Here is a 25,135-nt window from a genome sequence, read left to right on the forward strand (position 1 = left end):
GAAAAGGAGAAAATTAGGGGTGGGCAAGAAAGTGAGGAGAGAAAACAGTAGAAGAAGAGAGAAAGATCAAAAAGGATAAAAAATACAAATGAAAAGAGAAAGAGAATGAGAAATTGAAATAGTTCCTCCTAAATTAAGAATGACTTTTGCATAAAAAAGAAGGAGTAGGAGAGTAATGCACATATTTTTTTTTGTACTTCCTCTGTAATTAGTAGATATTTTGCTAAAAGAAATGTCTAGTGGACTCAAAGATTCAATTGATTTCCTATACAGTGCAACTTCTGACCAACAACCTTGTACTCCATGTGACAAACCCCCTGTATGAAATGTCACACTTCCCTGATTTATCTCTGAATAAATCAATAGTGGATCTTTTTCTTTCTTTCTTTTTTTTTTTCCAGCCAGAATCATTCACCTTGTTCTCCATCTGGGGAGAACAACATGACCTCATTTGATCTTTTTTTTTTTTTTTTTTTAAACCTACATATACAGTTGGAATATTGAGACTATTGCTGTTCTCTTACATTCTATCACATTGAAATTCATGTTAAGATTTACCACATATTCACTTTTGAGTTCTATCAGGTTTCCCTTGGCTTCCAATAAACAGCCATCTTTTTACACATAGCAGAAAAAACATACATACCCTTTAAGAGACTGCTCCAAATGCTTGGCTCGAAGAAGTGCTTCATCTCGTTCTTCATTGGCTAACCTAAGTCTAGCCATGACAGCTTCATCACGTTCTCGTTGAGCAGTATAAACTTCTTCCACGAGTGCTGCAAAAATGACCAGCGTGTTTAGCACAGCATTAGTTGTATCCTCACATGGGGCCCTATCTAATGCCTATTGAAATCAATGTTCTTTCCACTCACTTCAGTGTCCTTTGGATCAGGTCATGACTGTACTTCCTATAAAAAACATTTGCTTATGTGAAGATACCATAACAAGATTTTGCTTTACAGTTTTGAGAATATCGAAGTGCTACTGCTAGTTAACATACCTAGAGGAACAAGGAAGGGACAAGGTTTCAAGATTGACCTTTAAACTCATCACACAGAACAAGGAAACCATCACTTGTGTGAAGCAGTGACTCTGAATACACAGCAATTCCTGATGCTCACATTCATATCAGATACAACTAGACCCCTTCTCTTACAGCAAGACATCAGATTAAGAGAAAGGATCTCCTGAAGTTGCTTTAACACTACACTTTAACCAGCCCCAAAATGGTGCACAATTTAGCTCTTGCATGGTGCCTCTCTGGTATTACAAAGATAACATGGTCAGCATCCCTCTCTCCCTGTCAAGCCTTTACTTTATTGTTAATATATCATTCTATTATCTGTTAAAGCATTCAGGGACCTTTGAGCATTAGGTGCCAATAAACTAAGATTTACTGTTAGTTTGCTCCCAAGGACAGAAACTTAAAGTCATTCTTCACACTGGGCTTACTTTTTCTTCCTACATCTCTCTTGTCAACATGGCTAACACCATCTCTGGTACACTATCAGAATCCCTACCTCAACCCTGCTTCTGCTAAAATCTTTATTCATATTCTTTCATCATTCTCCCTCTCTAATATTGCAGATCTCTCTTTGCAGTTATCCTAAATCCCTATTCTCAACTTCAAGGCACTCAGGATGCTGCAGTGAGACTACTTTTATTCCAAGAAGAAGGACTATATCCTTTACCATTGGCACTGGAATTGAATCTCCAAATTCAAATCAAAAGTTATTCCCCTGGATTTCAAAGTTCTCCGTTGGCCCCTTTCACTCTAATGAACTAATCTTTAATTCACATAGTTCTCCTGCACCCAACCCTGATGCCTCCAAATGCTGGCATGTTTTCCAGTATTCTCAAGATTCTGCTGAGTCAAAGGCTATTGCATTTGTACTTCCCCCTCTGTCTGGAATTCCCTCCCATTCTCTGAGTCATGGATGAGTTATTTCCTTTCTTCAAGTCTCACCTTAAATAGATCCTGTTCACTTTAGCCTAGAGCCAACTCTGCTGCTTTTTCTATTTTAGTTTCTTTTTTCCTGCTTCACCTTTGTACATTATTATTACGTCTGCATTAAAGTGGCTCTGTCCAATTTAGTATAAAGCTCTTTACCATACTTCACGGGAATGGCACTATATAAAATTGTAATTATATTTTATAATACACTTTTTGCTTACTACTGTATGTATATCATTGGTACCAAATAAATACATTAAAAATATTTACAGAAAATATTCAAAGACAAACTAGCAGTAGAATGTCACTGTAGTCAAAAGTACCAGAACAAACTGTTGCTCATGACTAAATTTTGTTGAGAAAATACCCCATGATGAAATGTAATTTTTTTAGTTATTTTTCAGAAGTTTTAATATATACACACAGATATATTCAAATACAATGACAAAGAAAACAGCTAGACTATGGATTTAACAATATCACAGCATGAAATATTAATAGATAATTACTCCTGAGTATTACAAGATAAATAATTCCTTAACAACCTCCCACTGCAAAACTAAAAAAGGGGAGAAGCATCAGACGCCTAATCTACCTGGATTCAATTGTAATACTCTCATGAAAGACCAAACATCTTCATAGTTGGATCTTATGTCTCCATAGATTAATGTCAGTTTTTCCAAGAGGGCAATGTTGGTTTGGTTAGTTAGCCAATCAAAGAATGCGAGGGGAAGAAGCTGATATCCATTTTCATAAAATGACTCTTTTGGTCACTCTAAGTGCTGCAGCAATTCATTTCCTGGCATTACTCGAACAGGGACCATCTGGAATGCCCAAAACACAGAGGCTTGACATAGGGGAAACTCCTACCCTGGTCACCTTAGATAGAGTATCACAAATGCCACGCTTTCTACAGTTCTGCCTAATGTGACATTAGGACTGTTCAATAAATGAAGTTATTTGAAGGGTTAACCACAAGAATATCAAAACATTTGGATGAAAATGTTATCTATACAGTGAATATCCTTTAGCTTGCAGATTTCTTGACCCCTTCCACAAGCAGCTTTGGCAGCTGAGAGCTGTAGTTCACTGGGAAAAGGTGTGGAAGAATGAATCCTGACAGATCATCTAGAAAGGAATTCTGGGTATGAAATACTTCTGTCACACCTGTAGCAGAACCAGAAGCATTACTGGGAAGTGGATGAAAGGAGGAAGAAAGATGTGATTTTTGTGCTTCTGAGGGTAGGGCGAGAGGGCCAGTCTAATAGGCTGGATGAAGGAGAATGGGGACAGCTACACAAGTTGCTCTAGGGGTACGGTCTACCCTTTTGTTCACTATTGAAGAGGAGCCCTCTACTCAATCACAGAAGATATTGTGTTTCTCGCAGGAAAATAATTTCTGTGTCATAAGAAAAATCACACCCGATTGTCCAAGAATATTCTGCCCAGATCTGGAGCGTCCATTAAATACTCATTTAAATATCTTCAACCTGAATATAGTTTGGTGGCGAGAGGAAAAGAATTTTTCTGCTGCAAATAGATGTACAGTTTGGGAGGGACACAACACCAGAAGCTACCTGCCTCTTTGTGAGACAATATCCTTGCTACTGTGCAAGGGATAAAGCTAGGTGGATGGGTGGAGCATTGAGCTCCAGAACTACACACGTGATTTGGAGACAAAAGAATTAGTAGCACATGCAAAGAATGATTCTCACATCTGGACAGCTGTATGGCACAGATAATGCACCGTGTCCTTACACCTATCAGGTTCCCAAAGGGACATAAGATTTCTGAAATTTGTGATGGCATCATGGTGCCAACTGACGAGGCCTACATAACAGCCTTTGTGTCTCAGCAGCGCCTGGGTAAGCTGCAACAAAACTGCTATGTCCCAGATAGATCTGGGATATACAGGTTGGTTAATTTGACATGGCATTATCTGTTTGTACCATAATGTGTCTGTTTATCCTGGAACGGAATTCCACAATTCTCCTGCTTTTAGCCCAGGCCCTGGCCCACAGTATCCTGTGTATCAACTGTGCTAACTCAGGAGTCTGATTGGCTTCAGCATCTGCTGTTCTTCCCTTTGGGGGTTTGTGACCAGCGGTATATAGTGACCAGATAGCCTTCTTAAACCAAAGTACTGGTTATTTTAACTGGAGGAACAAAGCATTTAGATAAAAAAGATTTTAAAACAACAAACAGAATCTGCACACCTATGTTACCTAAAGGCTTACCATCCCATGATGGTAACCTTAGCAGGCCTAACTTCTTCAGACCTGCCAGCAGGGTCCATGTAGTTCAGTCAGGTTCCTCTAAAGAACTTTCTCCCCTTCTCTCCCCTCCTCCCCCGAGAGAGAGACCCTTTTAAACTGACATAGTTCTTTTCATCTCCAGTATTGCTGGGCCTTTTCCTGTACTGGTATTGTCTCTTAACAATCCTCAAATGTTTGTGTAGATGTGGCTTATCTTGAACCATTTCAGATCCCTATTAAACTAAACCAATATATTCATATAGTAAACATCCCAATAACCACGTCAACATATAGTATTAATAAATTATTACAGAGCAGCTCCAAATCTGTCACAAGTGGTTTTTTTTAAAGTAATACAACGTTTTAACCTTTTCTTATTTTAAAAGAACAATTATTTGGAAAGTCAAAGAAAAAGCATGTATAAGGCTGGCTAGCCTATCCGAGCCAAAACAGAGATGGACTCTTAGCAGCAGGCACCCCGAGAAGCCAGAAAAAAATGTGTTACAAGGTAAATCCTTGAAATCAGCAGAGTTCTTGCTGAACTCACTTGGCTGGTTGTAGAAGCCTTATCTGCCATCTGCCAGATTCCTCTGCTGGCCAGATTATCTACTGATTCTACATACATATTTTCATGTTCAACATGTACATTCATTCTGACAGTATCTGACCATTTTTAGTATTCATAAATGTAAAAAGTTCTAAAATTATATCAATATTTCTTTAAAAAAATCCTTTCATTTCATACAGGGTGCAATTATTACAGTAGCTAAATGGGCTGAGGAATTTATTTTCACAGCAATAGTCAACATTTTAAAGAGTTATTGATATGCCATGTATAGAAGTACAGTCCCACTCCTACAAGCTACTTGGAAAAGGCAGACTCCTGCAGCTGCACAGAGCCCTACTGAGTTCAGGAGAGCTGTAGGACTGGAACATAAGGCTAATTCTTCAAAGTTACTAATGAAGAGAAATACCCAACTGCAAAAAAAAAAAAAAAAAATTATCTTCCACCCAATATCAAGCTCACATTTAAAGATAAATAAGGAAAAAAGGATTTTTCCTAGACCTACCCCTGCATGAATGTGTAAGGAGTGTGGAGCAGGGGACAAGGTATGCCTTCTCTCCCCCAAACTCCAGTGGAGGGTTGAGCTAATCTCAGTCCTTGTGATCCTATGGGGACTAGGACTGAATGACACTAGTCACCCCACGGATGGCCAGGAGAAGCCATGGTCACACCCACTCCAGGGGCAAGGCACATTGAACCCTCTTTTGTTGTTGCGGTGGCCATGCTACCTGTGTCCACTGGAGAATTCTGGGAAGCATTATGTCATTAGTGAGCACTGGCACATATCTATGTGGCTTATACGTATCACCTTCCTTTATTGAAAACGGCTCTATAAATAAGGACCAAAAAGTGAACAGGAAAAAGAGAGTATTATTATATAATTTAGCATTCTGCTACAGAAAAATACTACTATCAACAATACCACAACTTTACTTATCTATATAGCATCTTTCAACTGGAAGGATCTCAAAATGCTTTACAAACTTTATGAGGAAATCATCACCCACTGAAACACAGCCACCTCTGGAGTGAAACAGAACATCTGTTTAACAGCGCCACATTTTTATGCTATATTTAAGACAGGATCTGAAGCATGAGAGTCCAAATAAAACACCATGGGAGATATTTTGATAGAAAGAATGCAATTATCCAGGTTGGAACATCAGAATCCACAGCCCTGTCTATGCTTATGAAAAGTGTCATGGGATTGTGAATGAACATAATCAGGTTCTTATGTCCACTACAAAAGATGGCACCTCCAGCAGCACAATAGCTCATAGTTCCATGCTAGCACACTAATTCAGTGCCTGACTCTTAAGAAATGAGAACCAGCTACTCAATCACCAATTCCACCCCCCTGGGTTTTCCTTGGAAGCCTGCCATCGAAGTAACAACCAACCCTCCCCTGTTTATCTTGAGAACTCACCAACAAGAATAAAATTTTGTATACAATCCCCCCCCCCGAAATATGATACATGAACTGAATATGTATATTCAGGCATTTAAGTTAAAACGAAGACTTGTTTTTTAGCAATAGCATGTGTATCTCAGGACATGCAAGAGTTAATAGAGGTTATTCCTACAATGTTAGATAAAATTCACATATTGAAAAAAAAAACACCTCAGACTGTTATCCAATGCTTACTAAAAGTGCACTTGAAATATATTTATATATTACTTTTAATAGCTAAATTTTATCTGGTCTGGAATAATTTAATAACATCTTTGTTTTTGTAACCAAAAAAATCTATTATACTGGAGCTCTTTATTTAAAAATGATCATTATGGTAAGCCCATCAACTCTAAAACATTTTTAGTTTTTAGTAAAGAAAACAACTGTAATCAGACAGCTTTGGTGAGGTAGATAGCTACTACAAAGTTCACTTAGAAAATCAATATAGCATTTTAGTTGGAATTTGCTCATTAAACACCCACAGCTCTAATGCAAATTATGATGGAATGAATAAAGCAAATACATATGCTTCTTTCTTTTTATTAAATGTAAAATCTGCTGTTAATTGCTTCTGGTATGTCATATAAACTTTTCTCCTTAACTATTAAACGGAAGCTTTTACAAAAGTCATTAGAGAGTCTCTTTCTTTGACTTGTATAAATTTCAATATTTGTTCAGTAAAGGTTCACAGCAGTTAAATTACATTAACAAATATTATTAGCTACTATGTAAGCCAACTAAGTAAAATACTTATATTGCAGGTAAAACAAATCATTGGGTGTTTACAATAATATTTGGATATGCCCATTTTTAAACAAGCTTATCAAATATCCTGTAATTCTTAGTCAAATGAGAAAGACTCAAAGTAGATTTTTTTCCCAAATACTCAAATTTGTTTAGTAAGCTAATTGTTTTCTAATATGGGTGAAAGTAAATATGAAGAAGATGAACCATACCAAGTATGAGTTTACTGAGTCAAAGTAGTGTACATATTTTCTTAGTTAAACCTGATTCTGTTGGCAAACCTGTCTTCCACACTTTTTAAACTACCTTTAAAATACAGTAGTAGCAAGAGACTGTGTTAGAAATCATTCTAGTTTAAACATTAGTTCATGATTCTCAAACAACAGAACTTTGGGGGAAGGGAGGGAGTATGTTTCCCAGGAACGAAGACTGTTTGCTGATTTCCTAGAGGTCATCTGTGTAAATAGAAAAGCTGAATAGGAAAGGCAAGAAAGAAGAAATTGTTAGGATTTAAAACATCTACCTCAGCAGAAATCACTTAACATTACTCCTATCAAAAAATGAAAAAGCCAGAATAAAGGCAAGACCTTATAACAAAAAGATGAGATCACTACCCACAGTACTATCTCAGAAGATATAATAAAATATTACAGCACTGTAAGGATTGACTTTCAGAATAATTTCCTATTGTGAAATATACTAATATTTTGGAACTTTATAAGGTGTTTTAGAAACTAAGTAATAAAATTTTGCCTTATGCGTGTGTGTGTGTGTGTCTCTCTCTCTCTCTCTCTCTCTCAGAAAAAAAGCCAAAAGCTCTAAGAAATACTGCAACGATTTATTTGTTTGTTAGTATTTTGTTACTAACTCTAGTTTGATTGTTTATTGAGCATTTTCATGGAATAAGAGTGGCAAAAGCAACTTGCTGTTAATAATATATTGGTGGATGATATGAGGGTTCTTTTGGTTTTGGATTTAGTATTCAAGATTAGTGGTTGTTGAACTCTGCATGACCTAGGCTTTTCTTTAGAGTTGGTTTTGGAATTATCACAGTACTTGTAATGGTTATGCATAGTATGTATTTTTAATGTTATGGTCAATGCTGGGGGTAACAGGGTACATTTTTATGCAGAAATGCTTGGAGTTTCCGTAGTTAAAATTTTCCAGAACTAACTGAAAATAAAATATTTCTAAGTCTTTTTTACTATATGATTCGACTAATACTTCACATAGCTCTATGGAGAGTTAAGATTTAGTTTGTGGGAAAATAAAGTAAATGATGTATTTTCTATTTCCCTCTCCCCACTGAACATATATTAAAGTGAAAGTAAAATACAAGAAACCACACTTGATAAAGTCATACTTTGAATGTAAGATTCCTGTAATGGGTCTCTATTCTGCTAAGTTGTTTCTATGAAGGAGCTGTCAGCTGAAATGTACCCTGTGGAATGGGTGTAAATGGTTTTGGGTTTTTTTGTGTTTGCTTGTTTTTGGAAGGAGGGCAAGGGTGGGGAAAGAAAGGAGAAAAACAGGGAAGACGTTCACTAAGAACCACCTTCCTTTTCACCTTTGCAGCCTCCTCCAGCATTGGGATGCCCTGTCCTTCTGGGCAGAGAAGGCTTTGAAGCCTGTCTATGCCATTTCTAGATAGGCCGGTACTATTTATATTTGTTTAAAAACACTTGCCAAAACTCAATTTCCATTAAAAATATTTTCTTTATTCATTTATTTTAGAAATCAAAATAAATTGACAGATTTTTTTCAAGTTTGGATCTAGTCATTAACACACTTCTTATTTTAGAAATTGAACTTATAATAGTCAAATAAACTGAAACAGAGTAATTACATTACTGTGAATGTCATTAAAATCTACTATTAATCTGCCTCCTCACACACATTGCAAAATGCTGATAATTCCTGGACATGTTCTGAACCTAGAGGCCCTGTTCTACTCTCATTGAACTCAATGGCAAAACTCCCATGTCTTCCTTTTTTTTTTTTTTTTAAATGGTGTGTAATATTCTGCTATGAAATGGACACCTGACCAGGTTCTTCATTGCAATTTTGAAAATTACCATTAATTTATTTTAAATTTTGTCATGTAACTAATAGTTAGAAGCACATTGCTGATGAGCAAAAATTGCAAAACATTTTTGACTAGTCTATACTAGGAGTTACCGACTATAAGCTATTTACATATTAATGTGAGTCTGTAGATAAAGCAATCTGTACAAACACAGATAGAAGCACTGAAACTTATATTGCTTTGTGTTTGCTATATGTATTGAGTTTGTTGTATTCATCTGCTCCTAAATTTCCAATGCTGTAAACACACTGATTTAACTAAATGGCTAAAACGGTTTAGTTGGCAGTTATCAAACGTGACTCTGTACCGTGGTTTCACTGTGTACTCAGATCCAATTCAGTGAAAAAAGAAAAAAGAATTTTTGTGGGTTTAGATACCGACTCTCCACAGGACTTGCCTAACCTGGCTCTTGTGAAAGCTAATCCTTGTACAACTTTAACCCCTCTGCTTTCAACATACTGAATTCCACACAGCTGACTTTACAAAAACTGCACAGCAATCTTGTTCAGCCTTTTTCTGTGAATAACCGTTGATTCCTGAATAGCTTTACTTAATTATTTTAATGGAAAAAGGATTGGTAAGCAACATGGGTACGTATACAAATGTAAGCACATTATCGTCATGTTTGTGCATTATACTTCAACAACTATAGTGGGTTTAGTCCATGCTATTCCTTAAAAAGAAGATGAACTGAAGTCCGTTCTTTTGTATATAAAGGAAAAACAGTTCTTATATTTACGGTTTACATAGCGTCATGGAGCAAAAACTGACTAACTGGGCCTTATCTGAAATAAATGATGGATTTATTTTTACAAAAAAGCAAAACTGTATATGGCTTAATAACTAAAATACTGAACTTGTTCCATTCAATCAAATTTTATACTTTAGACCTCTATATTGTTTTTGGACTATTGATATTTCTGATCATTTCAAAGTAAACTTTTAAGTGAAACATTCATTATGTTGCCAACGGCTCTCCATCAGAGTTGCAAGGAAAAATCTACATTGTCTGTTCTTTCAACAGCTCAGTGTACTCTCCCATCCTCATAACTCGAACACTATTGTCTTTTTAAAGATTTTACTATTTATAAAGACACATTTTGATAAAACATTTAGAAGGTGGGTTTGGATAATGCAACATTAATGACAAGAAAGGCAAGAAATAATTATATATACTGTATACACAGTGAATAATTACACACAGAGAGCTGAATAATTAGTGAAAGTATATGTATTACATACTTTTAAAAAATGTAGAATGTCATACGTATTTAAGTTTATAAACATAAGGGTTGGGAACCAGTGAGTTCTTTTGGCTAAAGCCCAATATTGGCCTTATTTCAGTTTAATTGGAAGAGGATCTTGAATTCATCTTCTCCATGAATTATCAGGAACCTGGATTTCTCTTTGTACCAAAGGTTAATAAGAAATGTGTCTGCAAAAGTCAAACAGCATTAAATACCAAAAACTGATTATTATTCCACAGGAGTTGTTCTGTCATTCATAATCTCTCCATGCTCCAACCTTCCTCAGCTAATCTTTAATGAATGACATGCAAGAAAGAAAAATAACTAACAACTAAAAAGGGGACTCTGAAGCAAGCTTTTAAAGAAATGGAATATACTTTTCTCAGTGCTAGAAATAACCCTCACTGGCACTTAATTAGTGAAAAGACCACTTAAGCAAGAGGAAATAAGTAATGTTAAATTAAACTTTAACTTCAGCCTTGCATCCTATTGGATGATTTGTTTTCTTCAATTTTGCTGTTTGAACTGTTGCACATTTATTCAGTAATTATAATTTTTTCAAGTAAAATTTAGGACATTTGAAATAATGCTCTCCACTTCATTATGTTTATTCTCTATACCACATCTGAGTATTCCAAAGAACTGCACAAACATTAATACACAATATTAAGTACTTGAACAGACTAAAAGAAAAAAAGTTTTACTGTATTATAGCTCCATAACTACTGTGGGTTTTTTTGAAACAGAGAGACAGACAAACATATAAAGCTGCAAAACAGGTATAACTGTAAGTGATATAGAACACAAACAGGCGATAATAGATTGAGAAAAAGGTGGGACTTTTCCTTTTTTATTTTTAAAAACAGAGAAAGATAGGAAGAACCTCCAAAACAGTTCACAATTTGCATAAAACATAGCAATGTAACTGGGTGACTTTTCTATATTTTAAACATTCATACAGCAAAATTCACCAACCAATCTTTTTCCAATACATTCATATGTAAACACAAAAACAAATGTTCCTTAATTATCTACTGGATTTTTAATAACAAAATAATATCCCGCTTCAAATTCAGGGATCTCAAAGCACTTGTCTCACAATTTACAGTGCTCTAGAGCTGTAAAGAATTTTACCTTCACAGTATGAGTCTCCTATTTTAAGAACACTGCTACAGTCAAAAACTTGATGTAAGCATGGAATATCTGCTAAGCTATTTTATTTTTGTATCAGATTCTGAATGCATTTTTTTAAACTCATAAGCACAATCCAAGTAATGACCAAGGTTGCGACTTTCAAAGGCTTCTTTGAAAATCCCAGCCCAACATTAGTTTTCTGTCCCAGCCAGTACACTGGATATGGATCTCTTTACTACACTCCTGTTCCTCTCCTCTCACCACCAACTTTCTCTCCCCCAAGATTGGTACGAATTATTTTCTGCTGTTGTTTCACAATTTCTGAATTCATGATGGTAACTGAGGACAGGTCTACACTAGAAGCGCTACATTGGCGCAGCTGCTGTAGGGCATCTGGTGCGGACGCTCTATGCCGACAGGAGTGCGCTCTCCCTTCGGCATAATTACTCCACCTCCATGAGAGGCGGAAGCTATACTGGTAGAAGAGCATCTCTCGCTGACATAGGGCTGGTGCGGATAGTGCTTATGTTGCTGTAACTTCTGTCGCTCAGGGGGTATCTTTTTCATACCTTGGGCAACGTAATCAGTTTGACTTAAGTGGTAGTGTAGACCTGTCTTTAGTTTGGATTGTGAATGGGGGGGAGGGGAAGGGAACAGATCTTCCACTAATAAAAACTAGCCAAAAAAGAGAATTACAATACTGTAAATTTTGTCAAATAATAGCAATTCTAGTGCAATTGTCATTTAAAAGATATATAGAGCAAATTTTTCCAGTGGCAACATAGCTAAATGAAATATAGTGGGTGAAATCCTGAGCCCACTGAAATCAATAGAATTATAGAATCATAGACTTTAAGGTCAGAAGGGACCATTATGATTGTCTAGTCTGACCTGCACAACGTAGGCCAAAGAATCTCACCCATCCACTTCTGTATCAAACCTCTAATCTATGTCTGAGCTACTGAAGTCCTCAAATCGTGGTTTAAAGACTTCAAGGTGCAGAGAATCCTCCAGCAAGTGACCTGTGCCTCACGCTGCAGAGGAAGGTGAAAAATCAGAGGGCCTCTGCCAATCTGCCCTGGAGGAAAATTCCTTCCTGACCCCAAATAACACGATAAACTAAACCCTGAGCATGTGGGCAAGACTCACCAGCCAGACACCCAGGAAAGAATTTTCTGTAGTAACTCAGATCCCACCCCATCTAACATCTCACCACAGGCCTTTGGGCATATTTATAGCTAATAGTCAAAGATCAATTAATTGCCAAAATTAGGCTATCCCATCATACCATCCCCTCCATAAACTTATCAAGCTTAGTCTTGAAGCCAGATATTTCTTTTGCCCCCACTGCTCCCCTTGGAAGGCTGTTCCAGAACTTCACTCCTCTGATGGTTAGAAACCTTTGTCTAATTTCAAGTCTAAACTTCCCAATGGCCAATTTATATCCATTTGTTCTTGTGTCCACATTGGTACTGAGCTTAAATAATTCCTCTCCCTCTCTGGTATTTATTCCTCTGATATATTTATAGAGAGCAATCATATCTCCCCTCAGCCTTCTTTTGGTTAAGAGTGTTCTAGGAGTTTTGCCATTGACTTCAATTAGGCCAAGATTTCAACCATTAACTCTAATAGGCTGGCAGTGTTTATCTGAAACACTTCACCACATTAAACAGTGTTAATACAGCTGGAAAAGAGATAAGTGGGTTTGGCTGATTCACTGCGGCATATGTCTAGTTACCCTATGTAGATATAAGAGAGGGGGAGTGGCTCTCAGAGATAGGGGGTCTTCTAAGATGGTGATGGAGGAACCCTCGCAGCAACCAAGGTTTCCTCAGCTCTTTAATTGTATCTTGTTTTGTTTGTTAATAGAGCTGAGCTCCATGAAGGGGGTGACTTTAGACTTTATGAGTTCATAGAGCAGGTTGGGAATGCTGCCTGCTAATGTTAACCAAGTGAGGCAACATGTCCAAGTAAATAGCTAAAACCAGAACAGAAAGCAACAACACAACCAGCCATGCCTCACACATCCACCAGTAGTTAATTCCTTCATCAGTAACTCTCAAAAAAAACCCCAATAAACCAACATTTTCAAAAGAAGTTTGTCTTCACAAAATCTAAAATTGTGCATCAACACTGTAGTTATATTACAAGGTTTTGATGACATATTAAAACGCAAATGAAAGGCTAGTGGTCATTTCCTAACTGTTTATCGTATTTCTCCATGTCTTTCCTTATAGCCATTGTTTGGGGTGACATACAAGTCCTTCTACAAGTAAAATGATTGCGATGTCACACCCTTAGTAAAGCTGCGTAACCCTGCTTTGTTGACCTACCATGATATTTCATTAATTCACATTTCAGAAAAACAATTCCAACCCTATCAACACAACAAATACAGGTTGCGATGTTTCAGGTTGTACAGTCAGGACTTGGAGAAACTAGGTTATTAAGTAAAAAGTTCCCAATCTACATCCTCCTCCTTTGCTAACCTAGATAACAGGAACGCCAAAGTGGCATCCAAGAAATGTGTTGGCCTATTTCTTTGAGAGGAAGGGAAAATTATTTACATGATCTAATGGAATGTAGGAACAGACCATTCCTTGTCCAAAATGCACTGGATAGAGCAGATAACCTGGAAGTCTTCTTATGGCTGGTCAAATTAGCCAGAGTAATTTTTTAGAATCAGTATGCTGATCACTTGCTTAATCAGCATGGTTGGATTGTCCCTTTTGGAAAGTACGAGTTCAGAGATGTGACTTTTCCACCTCTCCTCACCCTGAAGAAATTTTCTCTTCTTCAGGGTCATTGATCCACATCTCATCTCCCATATCCATGTGGGGAGGCTAATCTACTGTGAGAGAAAAGGTATTTTTGTGCTTGAGAGAGACTGTATTGGCCATGAGAGTGTACTGAGCAACCATGAAATGCAATGAGCCTGAAGCTCAGACCAGAGAGACTTGAGAGAAGACATCACTGGTGCCATTCTTGGTCATCAGTCTCATTCTGCATACTTCAACCCCTTATATTGCAGTGTGACATTGTGTCACTAAGTACACTTTGTGGCAGTGACAGAGCCCTACTAAAATAAAGAGCCTGCAAGACTCTGCTTTCTATATAGCAAATATACCTAGAGCACAAAACCAGTGAAGGAGCAACCCTCAAAGGTCTGGTGCTTTAGGAAGTTTTTACAAACCCTTCAACTAGACCCTGCAACTCCCCCTTACACTCAATTGCTCCTTCCTGCTAGCAGACACTGGTTGCTCCCTATATATCTATTTGTTTCTTCTTGGGAAAGGTCTAGTGGGCTATCATCCTCGTTCAGACTGAGATCCATTCCCTACTCTCACACCTTTGAAGGGATATTCACCTTCTGTCTCCCCATCTCTTCTTTATAGTGTCTCCACCCTTACTTTCCACTCTCCCTTTACCTTTTTTGGTGTGGTTCCCCCTTCTCCCACCCCTGGGGAGAGCAACTTTCCTTTTTTCTTTTCCACCTTTGGTGTCCATCCCTTCCTCTGTCCCCTTTGAGAGGTTTCTCCTTCCTCATCACAGTCCCTCCTGTGAGATCTCCTCCTTCCTCTCCCACAACCTTCTCTCCCACAGAGTTCCCTGTTTCCCTCTCCATCATGCTACTCTCAATCCCTATATGGCTATCTCTTCCTCTGCCTTCACCTAATGCTTCTTCACTTACTCCCTCCTCCACCAGGATAATTAAGTTCACAATACCTCCACAGATGATGGCTTAGAGGAGAGAGAATCAGGCAGGGGGAGTAGTAAAGAATTAGAAGAGAGAGAGAGCACACGCCAGCCTATGGCAAGCAGCAGCAGCAGGAATAACAGCCTCTAGTGGTCAAAGAACTGCAATAACAACAAAATTCTCCCCTATTCCCAGTCCCAGCTACTTGAGGCAGAGACGGAAACCCAAGACAGAGGCTGAAACTCACTGTCTGGGCTGTAAAAAGGAATGATAAAGACTACATTTGACAGTATGTTATTTCTTATATCTATGACTACAAACACACACCTTGTGTTTCTTTCCTCACTCTTTTTTATTTAAATCTTTTGTTATTCTCCCATCAACCCCCTAGATATTTCTGCTCTTCCTCTTTAGAAGCTCTAGAAATGAAAAGTATATAGTGACAAGCTTTGGGTTATTTGCTCCTGAACTCTATGGCAATTTCCATTTAAAAATGAGCTCTCTTTTTAGAAACAGTGCCAGTCCCAATCCCAAGTGTGGATAAAAACGGAGGCTTCTGCAGTTGGGTTTACAACCCACTCAGGTAAAGCATTATTGTAACAGAAACAGTTCTCTTAAACCAGAGGTGGGCAAACTTTTTGGCCCGAGGGCCATATCTGGATATGCAAATTGTATGGCGGGCCACGAAATGCTCATGAAATTGGCGTTGGGGTAGAGGAGAGGGTGAGGGCTCTGTCTGGGGGTGCAGGTTCTGGGGTGGGGCCAGAAATGAGGAGTTCAGGGTGCAGGAGGGGGCTCCAAGCTGGGGCAGGGGGTTAGGGTGTGTGTGTGGGGGTGAGGGCTCCAGCTGGAGGTGTGGGCTCTGGGGTGGGGCTGGGATGAGGGGTTTGAGGTGCAGGAGGGTGCTCCAGGTTGGGACCAAGGGTTTTGCAGTGTGGGAGGGGGCTCTGGGCTGGGGCAGGGGATTGGGGCACCAGAGGGGCTCGGGGTGCAGGCTCCGGGTGGCACTTACCTCAAGCAGCTCCCTCGCAGAAGCAGCAGCATGTCTCCTACGCAGAGGTGAAGCCAGGCGGCTCTGCGTGCTGCCCCATCTGCAGGCGCTGCCCCTACAGCTCTCATTGGCTACAGTTCCTGCATAGGAGCCGGATGAAGGACATACCACTACTTCCGGGAGCCACACAGCGCCACGGCATGTGTGCATAGAGCAGCCCCCGACCCAGCTCCCTGGCTGGACTGTGGGAGCAGGGCAAGCCCCAGACCCCGCTCCCCAGTGGGAGCTCAAAGGCCAGATTAAATCGGCTAGTGAGCCGGATGTGGCCCTCAGGCCGTAGTTTGCCCACCCCGTCTTAAACCATGGTAGATGGTAGATGCAAATGGAGCTTAAAACCCAAATAAGACAGATCTCAGTGAAAGCCAAAAAGAAGCTAGAATCAAGACATCGAATCCTGATGACCAAATTTGTAACAAGAACAGGCATGTGGAATTATGAACTTTGTATAGTACAGAAAAACTGGCACAAGTTACATAAGAAATACGAATAGTATCAGTGAAATGATCTGGGCAGGAAGTGGCAAGATGGTGTTTGATAGTACCACAATCTTATACTCAGGTGCAGGAATTATGCTGGATAATATCACAGCAAACACTCTGCTGACTCGGGAGGCAATGAACGACAGAATAGACAGCCATGCTCCAAACAAGACATTACACCTGTACAAGTATATGCACCAACAAACAGCAGGCCACAGTGAAACAGATACATTCTATAAGCAGATACAGCAAGAACTGGACGATGTGCCTATCCACAAAATCAAGCTGATTATAGGTGACTTCAGTGCACAAATTGGTAACAGCTCTACTGGCTGGGAAGTAATCACAGGCAGAGAAGCGGAAGGCATCCAAACTGATAATGATGAATAACTCTCGATTTTCAGTGGCACAAACACCCTAAAGATAGGATGACAAGAGGATTCACAAGGTCACATAGAGATCACGAGACAATGCAACTATCCACCAGACAGACCACGTGTGTATCAAAAATGGGCTATATTCTTTGAGGGATGTCAGAGTCAGTAGAGAAGCAGACGTTGGCTCAGATTATTATATTTTAGTGTCCACATTACAACTTAAGGTCAAAGATCATGAAGACAGACAAACAGTGTTCTAGCAAGAGAAAAGTTCAAGGACAAGAAACATAGATCTGATTCCAGATTGCATTCAGTAACTGTTCCAGGATTTTAAAGGATCAGGCTGATGACAGAGCAGGACATGTTAGAAAAGAAAGAAGGCTCAGGTGGTTGGGACGTGAACACCATATGGCAGATCGGAAATGTGCTAAGCAAACACTGAATTGCATACCCGAAAGAGGAAAGAGAAAGCAAGGAAGGCAAAAGGAAGAACTGGCAGAAGTGACAGAGAATACTGAATACATTGCCATCACCTGGGAAGAAGTACCACAACTAGCAAGCAACCATAATCAATGCAGAAACTGGACTGCCCGATATGTCAGCAGCACAGGAGGAACTAAGGTATAAGGTATTTTTTTCTGCCTTTCTCACACAGGTTTTAACTCAGCAAGGCCTTATATAAATTGGAAGGTTCATGTTTAAACAGTGAATAGTAATCCCTCCCAAAGAAGACGGTAAATGTTTTTATTATGTCTTCATCTAATGCTTTTTACAATGTACTTTTCTGGAGTAATTTTCTTATCACAAAGTCAGTACTAAGCAATAGGAAGAATGCAAACACCCATACTTATAACCTTCACTCTCCATGTGTTATATACAGTAGCAATTAAACATTAACTAGTTAAATGAAATCATAACACCATGTGTTCCCCTTTTCTCAACAAAATGAAAAAAATCATTTGTCTCAATACACAAAATCTTCATTACTAAACTCTTTAATGATAAGGTAGGTCTGTCCCTGACGTTTTTATTAGACAGATCAGCAAACCTCCACAAGTCCAGTTTGGTTCAGATAACTCAGATAAGCACTCCATAGTTTGGAGATGTCTGAAACGTTTAGACTGGTAAAACCAAGAAGGACGTAAACACTCGAAAGATATTGGAGACTTTCTCCTTTCAGTCAGGCTAGAAATAAAAGGACACCCAGTCTCCCAGCAATTAGAGACTTCTGCTCTTCCAGAACCAGGAGATGCAGAAACAGAGAAAAGATGAGAGGGGGAAAATTTATTAAAAAGTTACCCTAATGTTTTTAAAACTTCAAAGCTTTGATTCACATTCACAAGTCTGCATGGTTTACTGCTATGTCCATATCTAGTTATCATATCATGTTATATCCTTATGGAGAGGATATCATTAATACATTTACTAAAGTAAACAGAAAATTAAAAACTTAAGTGGGAACTGATTGCCAACAGTTGTTTCTTCCTGTCCTTACAGGAAACTGATTAGGATTTTGACTATGTTTTTTATCTCTACAGGGGCTTTTTTCCTATAGGCTTTAATGAGCAATGAAGGTTTACTTTAAATAGAATATTTCTGTATTATATACACATAGGTAAGACCCTATGCAAACATCCAGAAAACAAACAGATAACTTGGAATTTAATGCAAACAAAAGATTTTATCATGACATATACAGAAGATTTATGTTTCTTCTGAATATACACAAGACGGTTCATTCAAAAAAAGAAACTAGCAGAGTTTAATAATATCCAGAATTCTCTTATTTTGTTTCACGCTATCTAGCTCCTCACCCCCATAAACCTCCTCTTCCATCTGTGATACACACACAAAGAATATTGTATTCTTAGGAGCTTGACATTAAACAGATAGTCAACCATCTGATTTTTCAGCTGGAGAGTTACTTATATTCTTTTCCACTATTTTTCTGGCGATGAGTAATCTCCCTTTCAGTACCAATATCTTGGGGACAGGTCATTAGACACATATTTTACACCTTGCACCTAACTTAAACCTAATAAAATATGGCCAAGAATAAATTGTGTGAAGCATTTTACAAAATTCTGGTGCAATTAACTGTTTAAATCATATGGAGAAAGATCTCAAAAGAACATTGTCATCTTTCTTTAAGGTACGAAACATCGTCTCTGTATAATATTATAGCCTCACAATGTACTGGCTCTATATAACACACAGCAGCCTACATAAAAAATCACTTGTCAAATGTAAAAATATTCTACTTAAAATATAACTTTTTGCAACTTAAAATAATTTTTTTTTATATACCTACCCAGAGAACAATGGTTAAATATATGCACATCTGTACTGTTCTTAAAATTTCTTTTAAAGTAGTCACTTTCAACTGTAAACTTTAAAATCCTTTCACTTTGGAAATATTTTATAAATCTCATCCTCTGGGGACATACCATCATCAATGTCATGAGATGAAAATTCATTAACTACCAGAAGAACAGATTTTTCAAGTAAAGTGCAGGTCTCAAGTTGAGGTGAATCTGTGACTATCTCCATACAAATGGGGGGGGGGGAAGCAGGTGGGGTAGTATTGCTCTGAACAAGCTAAAACAATAAGTGATATTTGAACTGCTGGTTGAAAGGTAGAGGCACTGGTAATCATTATTTCTTCTTGTTTGTTCAGGACCTTCCAACAAAACAAACAACCTTTTTGTGATTGGATTGACATGGTGTTAACAATGCATTTAATGCCCAAATCAGTATGAATACAGGTAAAGCTCTCACTAATACCAGTACCAGGATGTTAAAGCCACCTATTTTCTAAGCAACTCTAAACAGCCACACATTAAAAAAAAAAATCAAACCTTCCCTCCTTTAGCAAACATAGCTAACAGTCACTAGGCCACGTCATATAGCAACCGCGGGTACTGTATGATCCATAGGACCATCTGTTAAATGCTTTTCTACTGTACCTGCAGTCTTTTCCGCAATCTTAGCTTCTGTAGCTCTCTCTTGCAGTTCTAAGTCCAGCTTTATTGTCTTCAGCTCCTTGTCTTTTTCAGACAGCTTATCCTGAAGCTGAATTGAAAAAATGGACAATACGATTTTTATCTGACAAATATATCCTTGTCCATTAATCTTCAGCAAAATATAAATTTCCCTCTTATAGAATGATTCCTCTCCTCCCAAAGAAAACAAATATTAAGCAACACAACACTAAAACAGAAAATACCATCTGTTTTCAACCCCCTTGTTTTCATCTACTCTGTACGGCACGGTTTTTATTTGGGATACTTCATCTCAGAAACTACTAGCTGTAACAGAAATTCAGAAGCAGCGTGGGATGAATGATGCATCTTATTCCCTGGAATATTCTTTCAGCTCACAGCCCTTTCATAACTTCATACTTCATACTTCAGTTCAGATAAATGGAAAGTTTTTGGTAAGTTTGTAGGTGCAATGCATTTTTTTCTGTATTCTTTTCAAGCCAGAATTTTGACTCTTTCTCCCCATACTGAGGCCTTCTTATATTTGGGAATTAATTGAATCTACTTGGAAACAGTTAAGTGTGGCTGTCACTTAACTGTAAAAAAATTTTACCCGTAGAAACATCAGACTCTGCCATTTGGTTTTGCACATGTGACTCCCACTGACGACAGAAACCTCTGCAACGTGTAACCAATGACAGAAATTACCCCAAATCTTACATTAAAACAACCAAATGACATTACGGCCTGCCTATCAGATGGACTATATACATACAACAAGAGCTCCAGTTTACAAATTATTGCTCTTATTTATAAGCTTCTAGCCATTGTTTATGCCAAATAGTTGATAACAGCATCATGAAATGCTTGAGCTGTCTGAGAATGAGGGAAAAGTCATGTGGATACATTGTTTAATAGAACAGATTAAATGAAAGTCATTCTGGAAAGTAGGTTTCAAACTTTTCATAAAAACATGGAAGCACCATCATTCAAACTCTCCACCATCGACATTATATTAGAAGGCTGAAGTCTAGTCTAGAACACATGAAAAAAAACAGAACAAAACCCAAGACAAGGTGGTGATGGAGGCTGAGGGACTTAAAGTAACACTAATAAAACATGGATTGGGGCTCATTTGGTAGATAGAATAACTTTGGAACTAAGAACTTTCAGAGTCTCAAACTCTTCCAAATTCCAGAGAGAAAAATCCAATGGAAATTACAGTACATAAAAAGAGGGATGCAGAAGTTATATTAAAATGATCAATGTTTAAGAATTTATACAATCTCTAGGGTTTCCCTCAAAATTTAGTACATGTGGGGATAGGGGGAAGATCTCAAATGTTTTCTATCTAAAATGAGAAAAATTTGGAAAAATATATGTAGAGATTACAATTGTTATTTTGATATTAGTCTAATTAAAGGTGGAATTAAACAAACAGGAGCGGGAATGTGAGAGAGTAGATAATTAAAACTTGGGATGGAAAAATGTGGTCAGCATTAAACAAAAAGAGTTGCTGTTAGAGGCCAAGTACAGTAACAGACCTGAAGCGGCACTGCTGCTAAATAAATCAAGTTCAGTCAATCAGCTGAAATGCAGAAATTAATTAATTAAATGACAACAGGGAAATGCTAATAAAAAGGGAAAATAGATACAGTGGAACTTACTAAGGCGTCAAATCTGCAAACATTTCTGTACTTGTTTTCAAAAAGACAACCAAAATGAGTAGGATTGGGGCCTGAAACAATTTGCTATGTCTAATTATTTGCATTCTGCTTTTAAAATATTGGCCTCTTCCCTCTTCTCAGAAAAGATTTAATAGGAGTGCACTGTTGTGAGATTTCATGTTACTAAATATCATTACTTCTGCAAAATATTGTATGATACCTTTACTACTAGTTTGCTATGAAATATCAAATTATTAAAGCTAAATAGGTATTGTAAAAATAAATGGACAAAGCACATTTTGTGACACATTAGTCTTGCTTTTGTACTTTGCTTACTTAATCACTCATTTGCAAAATTCTGTGATCTGTACTGGATTTCCCAGTCATTAATGTGAATGACTGACATGAAACTAGCCCAGTGTGGGTCCTGATCCAAAGCTCATAGAAGACCATGGGAGTCTTCCCATTAATTTCAATAGGTTTCAGATTAGCACTTATGTTTCTAAATTCCCCAGTCTCCACAAGTCTGACTGAAACCCAGAAAAATGTTAATGAACGGCCCTATAGTGATATGCTTATTTTGAACTTATATCTATGATATATGAGTTGATGTCACTGATTAAAAAGCTCAAAGAATAAAAGATTATTCACTTCCTTGGAAACATTCATTATGTAAATACTAAGAGTAAAAATGACAAGGGATCTATTGATTATTAATGCAATAAAATAAAATAATTAGTAAAACTATATTAGCAAAGGTTAAAATGAAGGTTTAATGGGCAACAATAAAACAGCAAGTACTGTAATCTGAATATCTTTATTATACCTTTTTATTCTTTGCCCTTACAGCATCCAATTCTTTCAAAAGGAATGTGATATTCGTCTCTTTATCTAGGTCTCCAGTATTCCAAGAAGCCATAAAGTCAGAGAGCATTCTACCGTGTTTTTCTGTAATACTATGATTTAAAAAAAAAAAGATTAAATAATTCATCAATCAATGGAACAGAGATTCTCTCATTCAACAAGACATCCACTACCTGCACCTGAAGTTCACAAAATCTGATAGTTAACTGTCACAGATTTAGGATTTATAAATTAGCCATAGAGCTGGACAATGCCTAATTCTCATCTTTCAAACCTACAAGAGCAGCAGCATTTGAAATAATAAATGTATTAAAATGCTAGTATATAAAATAAACTAAGCTAAATAAGCTATGAAGTCTATAAATTGGAAATGATTAAAGGAAGTAAATATAAAAAAAGATAAGATTAATCTGGAGTGATAAAGTAAGGAAAATATTGGGGGATCAAATTTACGCTCAGGCTAAAATATATATTTCAAGAGAATGGGCCACTCAACGAAAAGAAATGTAATTATTCAAAAGATATGAGACAAAGGAAAACATCTTTATGGAATTCTAGAAAATGATTTTATATTATTCTAAATATATCCGACCACAGAATGTCCCCACTTTATACCACCCAATTCCAAGAGCATTTATTTAGTAATGGAAAGAAGAGAGATAAGGTAGAGTTGAAAAGGTTAATTTTTGGAATACAATGTAGTGAAATTTACTGCTGAAACTTTATAGTAGCTATTTTGCTACTAAGGTCTGATACCAGCTACCATAGGGAGCTGATAACAAGGAGTGAAATCCTTTCCTGGTTAAAAACTGAATTGGGAATTCTTGCTATACCAATCAGATCAAAATTCAGGCTTCATTAACAGTATACTAATGTCTACAAAATATTGTCTTGTAGTTTACCTTTCTAGGACCCAACTCGAAGTAAGATTTAAAAAATTCCTTTTACTCTGTCACCTGTTATTTACATATAACTCAGATGTTAATAGCTCTAATGCAGAACCAATGTAGACATGTTCATGGATTAAGGGAGAAATTCTTGGATTATAAATAACAGGCACAGAAAACTTAAATTTTATACAATATAACCCATTACCTTTGACATACCAACTCTGCAACTTTTCTTGTGTTTGCTATCTTCAAATACATGTCCCAAAAATAAAGAGGAGAAAACCAAGGGTGGTCTTTCCTAGACAGCTGAAGACCTAGCAAAATATTTTCAAATGTGCCTAAGTGTCTTTGGAGCCAAAATCCCATTTTCAAAAATTTACTTAGACACTACAGTCCCATTGACTTTCAATAAGACTTCCTAAGTCAATGGCTCCTGATTGCCTAAGTCACTTTTGAAAATAGGATTCAGGCTAGAAAGTCATGAGAGTGCATTTGAAAATTTAACCCCTAGTAAATAAATCAGAGTTTCTCATAAGTACATACACAAATGATTACATGAAGGTGTATTTTACATTCTAATCATAATGAAAATGCAATACAGATTATCACAGGACTCAAAACAGGTCAAGATAAAGAACTGAAAATAATACGGATAAGTCTACTAAAGGCCTTACAGAATATCTGCATTAAGATAACCAGTGATTAATATATATATAGACCCCAGAAATTTTTATTGTGCATAAACATGAATAGATCAAGGATGAAACTATGGATCCTGTCTCCAGCACACAAAGAAACAAATCTTGGATCCATAGAGCCATGGAGAGATCAGCTGTCCCCTGGAATGTGTTGAGAGAACCATGCATGGAATTCTAGGGCTCCTGCAGTTGATTCTTGGGCCCGTTCACCACTTTCTATCAGAGACATCCATATTGAGTAGCATGTTAGCACAATTATGTCAAACAAGGGTAGATTGCACTGAAGCAAAAGGCAAGCTGTGCAAGTGGTAGGACCAGATTTCAGTTCAACTGGACTCATCAATGTAAGAAGTTGGTATTATGAAGGTGAACACAAGAAGCGTTATTAGCACAGAAAAAAACTAAGAGGGAATCTACGTGGAAGGCAGAAAGATGTACACATGTATCAACTTGCCCCTCCTTTCACCTTTGCTACTGACAATTTACTCACTTGCTCATTTCACATCTAAGAGATGCATTTGACCCTTTCACTTCTCTCTCCTCCCAGCATTCACCACTTCTAAAACAATCCTTTCTTTTCAGGCCCTATTGCTAACACCCTGGCTCACATAACATGCCTCTCTCAGACCTGAACTAGAAAATAACCACCTCATCCTCAGCCTCCCTGATCCTCCCCTCTTCAATCTATCCATGATTTTGTAGCTACATTATAATCTCTCTCACACTCCATGGAACATTCCTCTCTTTCCCACAGTCCCCTAGATTCCTTCTGTGGGTGCTTTCCTCAAAGTGTTATAACTCCTAATACTCACTCTTAAGGCTTTGCCTACATCTCACCTCCCATCTGCCTTTGTTCCCCCAATTCATGCCAGATGGTCTGCCCACTCCTCACCCCTCATTGCTCCCTTGGTTTCTCCTCTTCCTACACTTGTCTTCATTTCCATCAACTCAATTCGCTCGTGAATGAAAGCCCCTCTTCCAGTGCATCCAATG

At 37.7% G+C, this 25,135-nt stretch overlaps 1 protein-coding gene across 9 annotated transcripts in view; it reads right to left on the reverse strand.

Moving 5' to 3' along the window:
* MIPOL1 (mirror-image polydactyly 1) overlaps positions 1–25,135 on the reverse strand; it is a 290,064-nt gene that overhangs the window by 179,306 nt on the left and 85,623 nt on the right. For all 9 annotated transcript variants that reach the window (XM_030559240.1, XM_030559246.1, XM_030559241.1 and 6 more), the window contains 3 exons: positions 22,517–22,646; positions 20,009–20,114; positions 647–776 (listed from right to left, as the gene is read on the reverse strand). In XM_030559240.1, coding sequence (XP_030415100.1) covers positions 647–776; positions 20,009–20,114; positions 22,517–22,646 — 366 coding nt within the window. The remainder of the gene's footprint in view (positions 1–646; positions 777–20,008; positions 20,115–22,516; positions 22,647–25,135) is intronic.

This window comes from Gopherus evgoodei, chromosome 4 (genome assembly GCF_007399415.2).
Source record: "Gopherus evgoodei ecotype Sinaloan lineage chromosome 4, rGopEvg1_v1.p, whole genome shotgun sequence".
NCBI classification, from domain to species: domain Eukaryota; kingdom Metazoa; phylum Chordata; order Testudines; family Testudinidae; genus Gopherus; species Gopherus evgoodei.